This window comes from Euprymna scolopes, chromosome 26 (assembly GCF_053919585.1).
Source record: "Euprymna scolopes isolate OS-2025 chromosome 26, ASM5391958v1, whole genome shotgun sequence".
Classification (NCBI taxonomy): Eukaryota; Metazoa; Mollusca; class Cephalopoda; order Sepiida; family Sepiolidae; genus Euprymna; species Euprymna scolopes.
This window is the reverse complement of record NC_136507.1, coordinates 74106446-74122492: the sequence shown is the minus strand read 5'-3', so window position 1 is coordinate 74122492 and position 16047 is coordinate 74106446. Positions and strand designations below refer to the sequence as shown.

The 16047-nt window shown below is 34.2% G+C and overlaps 1 protein-coding gene across 2 annotated transcripts in view; it reads left to right on the top strand.

The window, feature by feature from the left end:
* The window catches only part of LOC145248188 (uncharacterized), a 558365-nt gene that overhangs the window by 495126 nt on the left and 47192 nt on the right, over nucleotides 1-16047 (top strand). Inside the window, exons 10-11 of one of the 2 annotated variants that reach the window (XM_080110044.1) lie at nucleotides 1594-1713; nucleotides 14459-14608. In XM_080110044.1, the coding sequence (XP_079966170.1) occupies nucleotides 1594-1713; nucleotides 14459-14608 (270 nt within the window). The remainder of the gene's footprint in view (nucleotides 1-1593; nucleotides 1714-14458; nucleotides 14609-16047) is intronic. The other variant, XM_080110045.1, reaches the window with a different exon arrangement.

The window sequence follows — 16047 nt, the reverse complement described above, 5'->3', positions numbered from 1 at the left end:
AAATATCCACAAATTCTTTGATCCTGATTTCTCAAAGAGAATCTTTGCAAAAACATTTCCATTCTTCTTCGTCTGTGCAATTGGTATTCTTTTACAATTTTTCCTATCAGCCATGATTCCTTTGTGATCCAGCCGACTTTTTCGAAAGATCGCCGCTGTTCAGTTTGCGGCAATTTTTAGATCACCTTTTAAAGTTAAATCTTTCACGAGACTGGAATCTAGTCTTTTCTAACCGCGTGAGTCATGGGGACACTCTGCAATGACCCAGCTGTCTTTGTTAACTGTTCATTATGATATAAGTAGAACAGAAAAAAGAAGATGGCAGTTAGCTTCATCTTGTTTCTTTGAGATTTGAGTTCAAATACGAGTCGAAAATTGAACATGCTGATTTTTCATCCATTTTCTTTAGAAAAGTGATGCTTGTGTTATTCAATTACTTTGATTTTGCTTTTAGGCAGCATTTTCTTTTTTCCCCCTTTTTTTTCCATGTCTCTCTCGCTCGTACATAGATTATTTTTAATGTAAAGATTCCTGATGATTCAATTAGCATTATGGTAATGACATTGCAGACTCAAAAGTCAGACACGGATCAAAATTCCCCCCCTCTCTGTCTCTACATACATACATATATATATAAAATGGTAATTAGTAAAAACCTGAAGAAAATGCTCAATACTATTGTTGAGCAAATTAGTCCTCGCGCGAAAGAGCAGGACACAAAATGTTTTAAATAATGATAATAATAGAATACAATAACAAAGACTTTCGCTGGCGAGGACTACTATTGACCGTAACTAGTTATACACTCCTTTTGAAATTTTCATCTCTATTTTTCTCATTATGTACTTAATATTTGTTAATGAAACCTATATGAAATATGTTCCTTATTAAATTTTAAAGATTTTCTATTCTGAAAGAAGTTTAAAAAAAATTAATCTAAAAGTTATTTTAAAGTTTTTGTTAAAAAAAATCAGATTTTTTCATTATTCAGACCTGTATTACAAAGAGGGGTTGCAAAAAATGAGCTGTGGTGTGAGGAGAAATACAAACTAAAATAGAGAGAAGGAAAGTTTTCAAATATAATCTTAACGTACAAGTTAGAAAAGCATTTCATTCAAGGCATGAAAATTGTTAAACAAAATGTTTTTACTATAGGCTTTAAAAATAAAGGTACAAGATTCAATTTGAAATTTATTTATCTTCAAAGTGCATTTTTATAAATTTTACAAAGTAAGGTATAAAAATTTAATTTAAATTGAATCAAAAAATTACCTTGGATTTATTTTATGTAATGTACATTTTGGTGCACTTTAAAAACATTATCTTTCATCTAGCAATTAATGATATAGATATAAAATTTTCAATGATTTTTTTTTTTTAAGTGCAACAGAATGTACATTACATAAAATAAATGCAAGGTACTTTTTTTATTCAATTTAAATTAATCTGCGGACTGATAGACAGATCCTCTTTTTAAAATGCGTGGATGTTATCAAAAAGATTTTTTTTGCTTTGTTTTGTAATTTTTTGTTGTTTGTTTGTTTCCTTTTAATTTCAAACTCCTACTCACTCAATTTGTTTTGGTTGCTTCAGACCTTGAAGGAAGAATGCTGCCAGCTTCAGGAACGCGTTCACGATTTGGAAATCCAGAATCAGCAACTGAATCTCTTGTTTAAACAACAAGCCCGGCCACCAGCCGAGTCTGTATTGAAGGTAAGAAAATTGCTCAAGCCAAGGTAGCCTCTCTCTCTCTCTCTTTCTCTCTCTCTCTCTTTCTCTCTCTCTCTCTCTCTCTCTCTCTCTCTCTCAAAGCATGAAATGAAATGCCCACTTATGGTATAGAGTGACCCACAAAAATACCACTCATGGAATCGTTTAAACTTCATAATTCTTTCTTCAATCCAACCATATTTGCTATAAATAAATTCCAGTCTATGCCCGACTTGTTCACGAAGTTTCAGCTAAGAATGTCCAGCTAATGAAATAGATCCATCCGGGGACTAGTAATACGCACTTTTTTTTTTTACTTGCTAACTGATAGAAATACATATAGTTATCAATGCTAGTCCATAATTTTCTCTTTCACTCAAGAGAAAACAATCTATATGATTTACGTACCCGTGGTGTGCATCAAAACTCATGTAAATTGATAAAGTAGTTTAAATTTTTAAAGAAAATCATTTTTAAGTGATTAATGAGAATTCGTAAGCATTACAATGATATACGATTCTGATTTCCAGCACCCTTTTTGAAGAGTGTTTTAAGAAAGTTAACCAGTTATGAATTTGAGCTTTTTTCAATACCTCCCTCTTCCCATATTAAGAATAGCGTCCTGAAATATCGCAAGTTTGAATTATTTGGAATTATCTCCCTTATCCTTCAAACAATTTGCAAGATGGCGTTAAGAGATCATCAATTATCATTTAGCCATAAGGTTTGATTTCTTTTTTGTTTTGTTGTTTTTGTCGTTTTTTTTTTGTTTTTTTTTTCACATAAAACTACCTGATTAATTTACGTGGTTTTTAGTGTATAATATTTTCTTTTCATCATGGATACATATACTATAAAGATTTTTTTCCTTATTTTAGTTTTTTCATGGGGAGGGGAACTATGAACTATATTTGTTTATATACAAATATAGATACACATTGGTCTTTATTATTATAAGTGGACGATTCCATGAATGGCATTTTTGTGAGGCGAGGTGCATCCTATATGTATATCTAGTAGTCTCTAATCTTTTTTTTTTATGCTGTCTTGTTAGTCATGATTTGTTCAGAAATGTTTTTATTATTTGTATATTTATTTACTCCAAAACTTTTTTTTTTGCTTGTTTGGTGCTAGTGTATAACAGGAAGCGCAAATATCTGGCCTCTGAAAATGTAGGTCACGTGGTATTATTATGTCTAACCGGTGTCACATAAAATGGCGTAGCCTCTTTTTTTTTTATTTTAACTGTGCTTCATCCCCATCCGAAAGATCCAATTGTTTGTTTTTTTTTTAATTTCAGAAACAAAACAATATTTCTCTTTTCTGTTTTTAATTAGTTACTTTTATCTTTTGTAATTTTGTTATCTTTATTTATCGTAAAAACCGAAGAGAAATAAATTCATATATAAATACCGTAATGTACTTACGTCACGTTTTCCAGGTTATAAATTATTCGATCGAGAATTATTTATTAAAAAGGAGGATAGAAGGTGATAACATACTATGAATCATGAGTATATAGATATGCTAATTTAATGTTTGTAGTATTTTATCACCTTCTGTCCTCCATTTTAATAAATAGGATCTCCTGATCACCAAAAATGCAATGTAAAAAAGAATAAATGAATAAAAATAATGTCACTTTACAGCCGTACATGAAATTAAAATATACCATTCTTTATCTTCTGACTAGATCAAGAGTAGTATCTATTCTGTCTAAAGATGGTATAATGATATCGTGGTTTTTTTTTTTTTTTTTTTTTTTTACATGGTTGTCACCACTTATCAAGGCCCGGAAGCTACTCAGGGATAAGGGTTATTGCAAGTAAAGTACGTTAGTGTGGAGATTTGATGAAGTGTTTACTTAAGGGGGTGGTTTATTAGGAATTTGTTAACGTTGGACTTGAAGACATCCAGGTTGTAGTCAGGTGGGAAGAAGGCAGAGGGAACAGAATTCCACAGGCGTGCAGTTCTAAGAAAGAAGCTTTGTTCATGGAATCCACGTTTTGATTTTATCTATATAATCCCAGATGCATAATATCTAAAATATATATATAAAAAACAGAAAGAAAGATTTAATATTTGGGGGTCAAATGCCCATTTATATGATTTAATGTTATCAAGGTGTGCATACATGCGTCTTCTGATGCAGCCTGTTTTTTTAGTCACTAAAGGGAAGTAACTTTGATTTATTTTTAACTAACCTGAGTTTCCCTCCGCACCAGGCATCCATACAATGGAAATATATCACAGACTCCTATAAGAATATTGGAGATAAGCCATAATAACCAGATATATTCTGACACTATATTGACCAGATTACTTAGATAAATACGCTTACAGTTTTAATAAAAATATCTTGGGGTCTACATTCATACTAACCTAGCCTGGGTGCCCGGCGTCGCCTGAGTGTTTGGAGGTGTGTGTTGAGCAAAAAAAAAAAAAAAATGGTAGTAGGCAGGCAGGATCGAACCCATTATGTGAACGAGGAAAAGAATATGAAAAAAAACTGACGTTTTTACCGTTGGGTCCATCACAAAACCGGAAGTGGCAAAGGTTTAAATCAAGGCTAGTCAATCGAAAAGAGAGGATGACTTTTGAAAATATCGACAAAAAAAAAAAACGACCTCTCCTTGTAGAAAGGTTCCCAGTTGAGGGTGAAGGAATTAATGTTTTTGGCCAATTTTTCGATATTTGTTGTTCGAAGGATCGAGCTTCAAAACGATACCAATTTTGTGAAAAACCGTCGCCTTTGTCGAAAATTTTAGGCAGACATACAAACATACATACATTTAAACAGAGAGGTGAGATTTATATTATAGACTAGCAGGGCTACCCGGCGTTGCTCGGGACCGTATAAACAATGAAAAAACAAAAGCAGATATTGAACATATGTTTTATTCTTAGGGGAGAGGAATCTTTCATCTCAAGTTTTAGCGTTACAAACAAACATTTGTCTTTTATATATATAGATAATGACAGGTTTTTTTGGGGCCCCCCTCGAAGATAAATGATCAGTTGACCAACTTCTAGTGGTCCGTTTGACGTGAAATTTCGATATTTGTCATCCGGGTGATGGGGCTTCAATATGATACCAAATTTGTCAAGTTTGGTTCCGTCTTTCAAAAGTTTTAGCGTTACAAACAAACATACATACATACACACAGACGTTTGGCTTTTATATATATAGATGTCCACTGATTGTCCAGCAGCAATATTTTACATATGAAAGATGCCGCCGTGGACTTTCTACAGGTCCCACTAGTAAACAAATAAATAAAATTTGTCAATGGGGTTTTATATGAGAAAAAAATACAACAGTTAAACAAAAGTCTGTAGTGGCAACTTACTCTTTCCAAAAACACTTCCATTTTTTTTTAAGGAAATATGCCTTCCTTTATGCAAAGGATATCTCCAACAATGTGTCTTGAACCGTTTGACCACAATTATTTCTCTTTGACAAATAGAAGATGGAGGAATTTTGCTTGTAATCATATTTTCTTCCATTAAAAATGCTTTTGCATCGTTATGAATTCCCCACCCCCCACCCCCACCAAAATCTGGCTTATACTTGTTATATCCATATCAATTCAATGCTATGCCATTTGATGTGGCACCGGTTAGATAATACCACTTGACCTAAGTTTTCTGACTTCAGAAAGAGGCCAGAAATTTGGGACCCTTTTTGTACACTAGCACCATGTTTTTGTGGCGAGCATGTAAGGCTTTTTGTTGTATGCATTTTATGTTACTCTAAAGAGAATGCCTGCGTTTCATATTTGAAATAAATCTTAAACCAAATATTTTCAAACGTTTTTTTTATTTTTTTAAATCTAGATTTCTTTTTCTTTTATTGGTAAAGAATACATGTTTATTTCACTCGATGATAAATCATAAAAAGTGTTCTAAATCAATTCTTTATCTTTGTTCATTTATAGATAAACTAGGTAGCTTTGTCGATTTATCACCACTAGGGCTATGACAACAGAATATTTTTATTGTTTTGACCCTCGAGTATATATCCAACACAGTTAGACACAATTAATCAACCGAGAACCACATCACTCTATACAAAAGCATATAAGATATCAACGGATACACACTCGAGAGTCAAAACAATGAAAAGAATATGCTGTTGTCCTAGCCCTAGTTCTCACTTCACAAAGTTTTGAAATACTTGATGCATTAATTTAAAATAATAAACATTTCGGTGCTTATGCAGATTAGTGATATTTTAAACCGACACATTTCAGGTGACAACATTATTACGTACTTACCTGTCATGTTGAAATTAGTATAAATTCAAAAAATTATGAAAAATGATCCAGTAGATGTGCTAGATGTACTTTTACGTTTCTGAAATTTTGAGATGAGGATTGGTTATTTATATTATTTGGAATCTTCAGATTACTGTTCTCATCTTGAGTGTTATTTTCACGTTTTGGTTGCTGTAACCTCCGATCTTCTTCAGGTGTATCTTCTTCAACTTGGGAACGTTTCTATTGAACTCAGAAATTTGGACAGAATTTCGAATGGAACCCTTTATTTACTTCACGGGGGTAGCATGCTCTTGTTCCATCAGCCACGACTAGATTGAGGTAGTAATTTGCAATTGTATTTTTTCGATTGCCCACGCTGAGGATTGAACCTTCAACCTTCAGGAGAATATCACTTTTTGCAATTGATTTTTCCAAGTATTCTAACCACTGCACCACGAATTAGACCTCTGTCCAGTCATGGTTGATTGAACGAGAACATGCTACCCCCATAAAATTAAATAAAGGGTTCCATTCGAAATTCCATCCAAATTCCTGAGTTCAACAGAAACATTCCCAGGATACACCTGAAGAAGGTTGGAGATTACATCGTCCGAAACGTTGTGAACATAACACTCAAGATCAGAACAGTTGTCAGAAGTTTCCAAATAATACGAAGATATATTTTTAACAAAAAATTATTCACAATTATGTTCTGACATTTTGTATTTAAAAAAAAAATGACAGATTCTTAAAATCAAGGGAGATAAGTCAGTTTGTTATATAGAATTATTTGCACAACACTTTCACATTAAAATCTACGCGATAACTCGATAAATTTTATTTTTACTTTAAGTTATTTTTCTGCTGGATCTTTTTGTCATAATTTTGGGATATCACTTATATCCATGGCAGCTGCAGAGTAACAGCAGTTGCTGCAATTCAACAATGATATGATCTGAAACGTAGAACTCCATTGTCTCTTGAGACAGAGGGATGCCAATAAAAAAGAAAAAGAAAGAAACAATGTTGCCCGGGATCGGGGGAATGACATCCTCTTTAAAATGGCATAAACATGTAATGAAAATGTATGAATAAACATTCAAATTTGTGTAATAGGACTAGAAATAAAGGAACGATGTATCCAATGATCTGAATATTGGCTGAATCTCTGTTGTTGAAGCTCACCCTACTAACATAAAGAGAGCCCTTTTTTTTTCTTTTTTTTTTTTTTTACTAATTAGCAACTTCTCAGATCAAGGGAGATAATTTTTATTACCTCAAATTTTCTGTATTTTTTCTATGTACAGTATAATCGTATTTAAAACAAATGCATTTCAAGTAAAAAAAAAAACCATGTGCATATATGTCATGTCGAAATTTAGTAAAAATTAAGAAAATTACGAAAATTGATCCAGTAGATGTGCTAGATCCATTTTTCATGAAAAAATCAAAAGCACTAGTGTTCCGCCATGTTCTATTTTTTCAATGAAAGCAAGGGAGATAAGTCGAATGGTCATATAGAATTGACCACACAACTCTTCCACATTAAAACATACGATAAAACTCGATACTTTGATAAAGTCTTTTTTTTTTTACTTATAATTATTTTTCAAATGGATAATTTTTTGTAATTTATGTTGATTTTGACATGACATGTAAGCTTGATGATAGTGTTATTACTTTTTTTTTTTTTTTTTTTTTACAAAGGCATCACCACATTATCAAGGCCCAGAGGCCACTCAAGGATAAGGGTTAAAGAGTGTACAGTAGAAATTGGTCAATATAGTAATCATTAGTAATGAAAATTTGGTAAATTTAATAACTTATATGGAACGGCTCATCAAGAACTTATTTACTTTAGACTTGAACACAACCATATTGTAATCAGCCGGAAAGCAGGAAAACGGAAGACAATTCCACAGGCGTGCAGTTCTAAGAAAGAAGCTTTGTTCATGGAATCTACGTTTAGGTTTAGGCACAGATAAAGAGTGGGGGAAATTATTGATAGTGTTTACAGCTAGACGAGTGTTTCTTGTGAAAGTTTGGCGAGGGGGGACCATAGATTGAAGCTCAGTTGAACACTTTCCATGAAAATAACGATACATCAGAGACAAACTCGCAACATCTCTTCTGTGAGATAGAGGTTGCAAGGAGGAGAAAAGGACATCTCCTACGAGGCTACGAAGTCTATTTTGAACTCTATCAAGGCAGGACAAGTCCTTTCTAGCAGCTCCTGCCCAGATGTGGCAACAGTATTCCATCCTTGGACGTACCTGGCTCTTATATAGGTAGAGAATAGCATCAGCAGTGAGATATCTACTGGATCGATAGAAAGATCCCACCATTTTTCCAGCGGCCTTGGCAACAGATTTGATATACGTGTTCCATTTAAGATCAGGAGTAATGGTCAAGCCCAGAAGCTTGTCAAAACTTGAGGCCTCCTGAAGACGAGAGCCATTCATTTCAATTGATGACAAATGTGAATTAGAATGTTGATGATGTAAAGAGAGAAGCTTGGTTTTAGATGCATTAAAAGTAACCAGCCACTCCTTTCCCCATTGTACTACGTGCTCAAGATCAGAGGAGAGAGAATTGGAGAGAACTTGGTCGTTTACTGTCTTAGATGTGGTACCATAAATGGTAGTGTCGTCAGCATAAATGTCTACAAATGATGTAAGGATATGATTTGGAAGATCATTAATGTAGATCAGGAAAAGAGTTGGGCCAAGGATGGATCCCTGAGGGACACCGGCATTAATACTGTGAGCTTCTGATTTTTGCCCCTCAACTACTACTCTTATGAACCTATCAGAAAGAAATGATTTAATAATTGAGAAGACTTTTCCAGCTATACCATAGCTAGCGATCTTATGAAGTAAACCTTTATGCCATACCCTATCAAAGGCTTTAGATATGTCAAGAGCAATTGCCCTAGAAAGATTGCCACTGTCGAGAGATTTGCTAATCCTATGCGATATAACTGTAAGGACATCTGCTGTAGATCTAGCAGAACGGAAACCATATTGAGTGTCACTAAGAAGGTTATTTTTGTTGAGATGTTTGATTACTTCTGTATTTAACACAGATTCTAGCAACTTACTCATGACGCACAGGAGACTTATTGGCCTGTACTGAGAGGGGGATGAGCGATCACCTGAATTCTTAAATACAGGGCATACTGATGAGATTTTCCAGGGAGATGGGAAACTATTCTCCTTAAGACAACGTTTAAACAGTTTTGTAAGTATGGGCGCTTATTCAGGTTGAAGTTTTTTGAGTACTATAATTGGAATACCATCAGGGCCAGTTGCTTTACTCGAATCAAGGTTTTTGATTAGCTTCGCAACATCACGTACAGATATACGTATATCACATAGCGTATTTTCTGATACAGGAGGAAATATTGGGGGTTGGCGGTCTTGGTCGCAAAGGGTAGAATTAGCTGCAAAGTTCTTGACAAAGAGTTTGGCTTTGTCTGATGCTGACGAGATTACCTCAGGTCCATTGATAATAGTTGGGATGGAGCACACGCTTCTGTTCAGGATTCTGTTTGCTATTTGCCAAAACTGGTGGGAACCAAGCCGCTGCTCAGCTACTTTGGACTTAACAGATTGAGCATACAACACTCTTGCATTCCTTATTACTTTCTTACAATGGTTGCTGGCAGTCCTGAAAACGGCTTTCATTTCCATACATCTATTACGTTTGAAGCAGTGGAAAAAGTGATTTCTGTGCGCAATGGCAGCAGCACATTCTGGAGAGAACCATGGCTGGCTGTTAGGTTTTTGCTGAAACTTTTTAGAGGGTATGAAATGGTCAATACCTACAGTTAACCATTCAGTTAGGTCTAATACTATAGAGGACACATCCTTTTTAAACATGGAATACAGAGGTAGATCAGATATAAATGTACGGAAGCTATCCCAGTCAGCCTTAGTGTATCAATATACTGTACGATGAAGAGGTACGTCTGGGGACTTATTACATTTCATTTTTATCTTAATTGATACAACAGAGTGGTCGGAAGATCCAAGAGGCGACAGAACAGAAACTGAACATAGTTCAGGGCAAGTTGTGAGAAAAAGGTCTAGTAGGCTCGCATACTGGCCGTCATTATCGGGCACACGGGTAGGTTCCTGAACAATCTGAGTGAGGTCATAGGCAATGGAGAAATCATGACAGAACCTCCCCTCATCATCGGTCTTGTTTGAGTGGGTCAACCATTCGACGTTGTGAACATTGAAGTCTCCACATACGTGAATGTTAGCTGAAGGATAAGTAGAAAGGACTTGGTCAATTTTCTCAGATATGCTTTGAAAGATAGTAACTCCGCTGTTGTGGGGGCGATAGAGAGTAAATATAAATGCAGTAGTGTGAGCTAAAGCAACCCAGAAGCACATATAGGGTAAGTTAGGATCTTCCCTGGAGATGTCCCTCCCACATGGAAAGTTATCTTTAATATAGGCACATATTCCATGCCCATGGCGATCTTGGGGGTCAGATTTAGAAGTTAAGTTAGAGTATCCTGAAATTGCAAACTCATCTAGGGAAATAGCCTGTCCAATGCCAGTTTCACTTAAAAATAAAAGGTCTGGTTTAGTCTCCTGTAATTGGGTTTCAACCTCTGGAAGGTTAGAACGAAGACCCCTGATGTTGGAGAAGGAGGCATGGTAGTAGGGGTCTACGTTGGAAGTTGGAGAACCGGGTTTAATCGTGTATTTTTTCTTGAAACTTGTCATGATGAAATTTTGGAATTTGTGGACTAGGTCGACAGATTTACTTAGAGCAGGACAGAGAGGGGAAATTAAGAGAGAAAAAGAAACGAAGAATTTTTTTTTTATTTGTAGCTAATGATAAGGTAAAGCCGTAACAATTACCCACTAGTATGGCATCGAGAGGCCCCACCAGAAGCTACTGCATGGTCCAGAATCCATTCACCAAATGGCAATACAGCAGCCCCAGTACTTTGCACCTGCTGATAGGACGGCCTCCTTAGTAGTTAATCCAAGGTTCGGGTCCCTGACTATCAGGCGGATAACGTCAGCCCAGACAAAACGTTTACCTCCAACACCCTTACTAGTGACATGGCTACAAGGATAGACATAGAAACAGAAAATTTCCGCCATCTCAGCCAACTGTTCGCAAAAATACTGCCAACCTAGAAAACAGCTTTTTCTTCTCCCTTTGTCCGAAAAATCACTCATTTAAAAAATGAGGACTGAGGGACAAATAAGAAGAAGCAAGAGTAACAGGAGCTGCCGACTTGAAATGCATTTGTTTAGAATACTATTATACTGTATAAGCACATTTTTTAAAAATCTCAAGTTATTTTTTGTATTTTTTATTTTATTTTTTGGCAACAATTGATTTTTATTTACAAAATCAACAAAATGTGTGTGTGGAGGGGGATGGTAAAAATTTTTTCAATTTGTTAGTTAAAGGAAAACAAATTTTCCATTGATATAAACAAAGAAAATTTGGTGCTTGTGCAGGATAATTCGATTGCAAATAAACGCATTTTAGATAAAAACAACTATTACATACTTAGGAGTCATGTCAAAATTATTAAAAATTCCGAAAAACTATGAAATATGATCCGGTATAAAAAATAATTACAAATAAAAATAAAATGTATCGAATTATATAGCTTTATCATATTTGATAATGTTGAAGACTTAAAATCTAGGGGAGGTAACTGTTATTAGAATTCTTGAAAATCTGCCATTTTAAAATAGAAAATGGTGGAATGTAAATATGGTTGGGATTTTTGTTTGTTTGTTTTTTAATATTTCTAACTGATCTTCTACTCGGTCATAATTCATAATTTTTGGAATTTTTACTAATTTTGACATAACAAGTGCATAATAGTGTTTTTTTTTAATTCTTGAAATTTAATTATGTTGCACAAGCATTGAAAGATTATGCTAAAAATGCAATTTTATTGGCTATTGGAATTTAATATTTTGTGGAATTTATAAATCAATAAGAAATCTTGGACTTTGGACATTCTTGTAACATTCAGAAATTTATTATAGGCAATATACTCAGTGCAGTTGAAATTAAAGATTTAGATTGAATTTTTTATTGCCACTTGGACATAAGGGGTTACTACGTAGAATCATGTCTACAGGGGCATTATGTAGGGAGTTGAGCAGCGAGATGTATGTTTGCATTACATTTAAATTTCTGCATGTTAGTACAGTCATAGAAGCAAGAGACAGGGAGGGACATCCAACGTCTAGCAATTCGAGGGAAGAAACTATTAGAGTAGAATGCTTTCCAGCATCTAAAGGCATCTACAGTTAAAGGGTGGGAATTTGCTGCTTGTCAGGGGAGAATTTATGCCAATGGGGCATAAGTGCAACAAATTCGTCAGAGCATATTCCATTAAAGTACATGTAACACAGGCACAGAGATGCAATATGTGGGACATATTAGCTTGTTTTTTTTTTTAGTTTGTCTAAGAGGGAGAAACTAGTGGTTGATGAACCAACCCAGATGTGGCAGCAATACTCCCTGGATGGGTGAATGGTGGCTTTGTAGAGATATGCAGCTTATACTGAAACTAATTTCAAATGAAATCAATGCCGCAGCTTACCTGGATTTACTAGCAAGTGTGGAGTATATGAAATACTCAGGATTCTAACCAAATTATAGAGATGAATGTTGATCAGAATTCCATAGATGTACTTAACAGATGTATTAAATAATAATAATAGTAGTCTATGTTATATTTCTCTTAGCCTGTCTGCCTGTCCATTTCATTTTTTCTCGGAAACTACTGAACTGATCTGACTGAAATTTTGCATGAACCTTTCTTATAAGGTGTGGTGAACTAAGTATTATGGTATCCTTTCAATGCAGTTGGGGATTAATAGGGATTTGTATTTAGTGCAAAAATGAACACAAATTTAACCATATTCAACTATCCATTAGTATGGTATAATCACGTTTACACATCAGTTCTCATTAGATTGCCAAAGTTAAGCAACATTGAGCTTGGTCAGTATCAGATAAGTGACCATTTGGAAATTCCAGGTGCTGTATGTAGGAGGACGTCGATACCTCCCTGCCAGAGTTGCAAAAACCTAACATTTTCATCTCCCATAATGGGGATATGCATGCAACTGGGACCACTTGTGAATTTCATACTTCTACGAAACTTCCTCCTTTGGTGGAAGTTAGTTAAACCACTATAGCTTAGTGCAATTTCCATTTTTTTTTTTTTTTTCCCCCCCATCCATTTGGCATAAAGTCAACATACTATGACTTTTACTCATTGTTTTTAAGTCACATAATAATGATGATGATAATAATAATAATAAAGCACTCTGTGATGCCATCTGCATCAGTTAATACCACAGAAGATAACTCTTGCTTGCTTTTAACCAGCAAAATGTTCAGTAATAATAATAATAATAATAATAATAATAATAATAATAATAATGATAATAATAATAACAATAATATTAACAACTAGAAGGACACATGGAAATTCCACAGAATGAGAAATATATTTAACCAACAAATATGTTTTGACAAAGCTGATATTTTTCTGAATAGCGCAAAAAATTATTTGGGCGGGGACAGTGAATTTCCTAACATTTCTATGAAAATAGTGTCCATTGTATTTTAAATATAAAACTGATCAAAATGAAATAAATTAATAAGTATTCATAAATATCCAGGAAGTAATAATGTGCTACATAGTTTAATAAAAATAATAAAATCACATTGTAAGAAACAGTCTTTAACTTACTCCTTCAGTCCAGCACCTCTTGGTAGATAATGTTCTTTTTCTGTTCCATTTCTTTCAAATTTTTCCTTTTTTTATGTAGCATTTTATTGACTTCTTTGCTTGGTGAAGAACTGCTGCACATCGAAATTACTATGAGTTCATTTCTCACATCATTACAACAATGATCATATATTGTTTTTATTGTTATTATTATTGTTATTATTATTATTATTATTATTATTATTATTATTATTACTATTATTATTATTATTATTGTTATTATAATTATTATTTTTATTATTATTATTATTTTTATTATTATTATTTTTTATTATTCGAAAACAGGGCCACATCAAAGGGAGGTCACTCTTATATTCTTGTCCAGGGTCACCAAATTGGCCTTAGAATGAAATGTCACAAATTTGGCTTCTTTTTTTTATTTTTTATCAGTTTGGATTTCAATAATTGTATTTATCCTTTTCAAAGCGTAACGTACAAACTAACTAAAGAAAGAACAAATACAATATTATATAGATAATACTAAGAAGAAAAAATGTAGAAGAAATACTGAAAATTTGCAGTAGGAAAAGTTATCTCCCTTGATCTGACAAGTTGACAACTTAAATGAAAAAAAAAAATCTCCTTAAAAAAAGGTAAGGAAATACTAAAAATACTGACCATTCTGAACGAACCGCTTGGATTGAATTTTGTGTGTTTTAAAAGCACTTTTTTATTTGTTTGTTTTTGTTAGTTTTCACCACCTTCGTCGTCATGTTCGTTTGTCCACACTGCCGCCTCCGAGGAGGCCGGAGATAGGCCCCAATCACAGCTGGACATTGAGTCAGCCAGATTGGGGTTTCAGCAAGGAGCTGAATCGCTACAAAGTCTATGCAGCAATTATGTGAGTAAGAAATGCCTAAAACTGAGGCATAGCAATTTAGATTATTATGCCCGTAGGAAAAAATTCCCCATAATAAAAAACGAAAATATTCGCTGAATCACTGTTGATTAAATCTCTTAAAATCAAACATAGAATGAGACTCAAACCATTCTGAATGTTTAATGGAATATTGTCATTCTTGTGGGTAATTGGAGGGTCTTCAGGTTTCATACCTTTTTGAATACTATTAGTGCATAACTGAACATAAGAGATCCAACTATGTTTGTACTCAGTTTTTAGATCCCATATTCTGCATAGATAACCAGTGAGCTACCTGATCTTCTGCTTCTCGGAACAGTTGTAGCATTCAAGTTTGGTTAAATGTATTTTTCTTTTTCTTTTTGCCACCAAAGTTGATCAGAGAATCTGAAATGATAATGCAAAGAAATAGAATCCAATATTTGAATATTCTGTCCTTCAACAGTGATTCGAAAAATCCCTTTTTTTTTTCCTATAATTCAGATTAAATCTCACTAATCCAGCCAGTTTGTAGATAAAATCAAGGTGACAGGCCTGGTAGCTGTGCAACTAGATTCTACAACTGAAGGGGGGGAACTTTTCTTTTTTTTTTTTTTTTTTACTTGGGAATCATCACTTATCAACGCCCAAAGGCCACTCGAGGATAAGGGTTAATAATGTAACGTGGTAGTGTAGTAATCGTTAATGTTGCAAATTAGGTAGAATTTCATTATTTATGTGGACGGCTAAGCAAGACCTTGTTTACATTGGATTTAAAGGCTACCATGTTGTATTCAACTGAGAAGCAGGCCAGCTTAACAGTGTTCCACAAGTGGACAGTTCTGGGAAATAAGCTTAGTTCATGGAATCTGCATTTAGATTTAGGCATAGAGTGGTTGTAGCTAGTGAAGTGTTTTTATGAAAGTTTGGCAAGAGGAAACCATAAATTGGAGTTTAGTCGAGTACTTTCCATGAAAATAATAATAGAGCATAAACAGGCTCACAATGTCTCTTCTGTGGGAAAGAAATTGCAGGGAAGAGAAAAGGGCATCACCTAAGTTTTGAAGCCAGTTTTGAACTCTATCAAGGTTGCATAGGATGCACTGAGCAGCTCCTACCCAGATGTGGCAACAGTGTTCAATTTTAGGGCATACCTGGCTCTTATACAGATAGTGGATTGCATCGGCAATGAGATAATTACTGGAGCAGTAGAATGATCCAACCATTTTTCCAGCAATCTTGGCAACAGATTCGATGTATGTGTTAAATTTCAAATCAAGAGTGAAGGTTAGGAACCAAAATTACTACTAAATAACAATGAAAACAATTTAAATTAGAGACTTGTTTTTCTAATCCAGTAATTCAACAATAGTAGCTATGCCTATTATTAGAAAGCAAGTTATGAGAATTATTAATTTGTTAGTGCAAGAAGTGCAAGACAA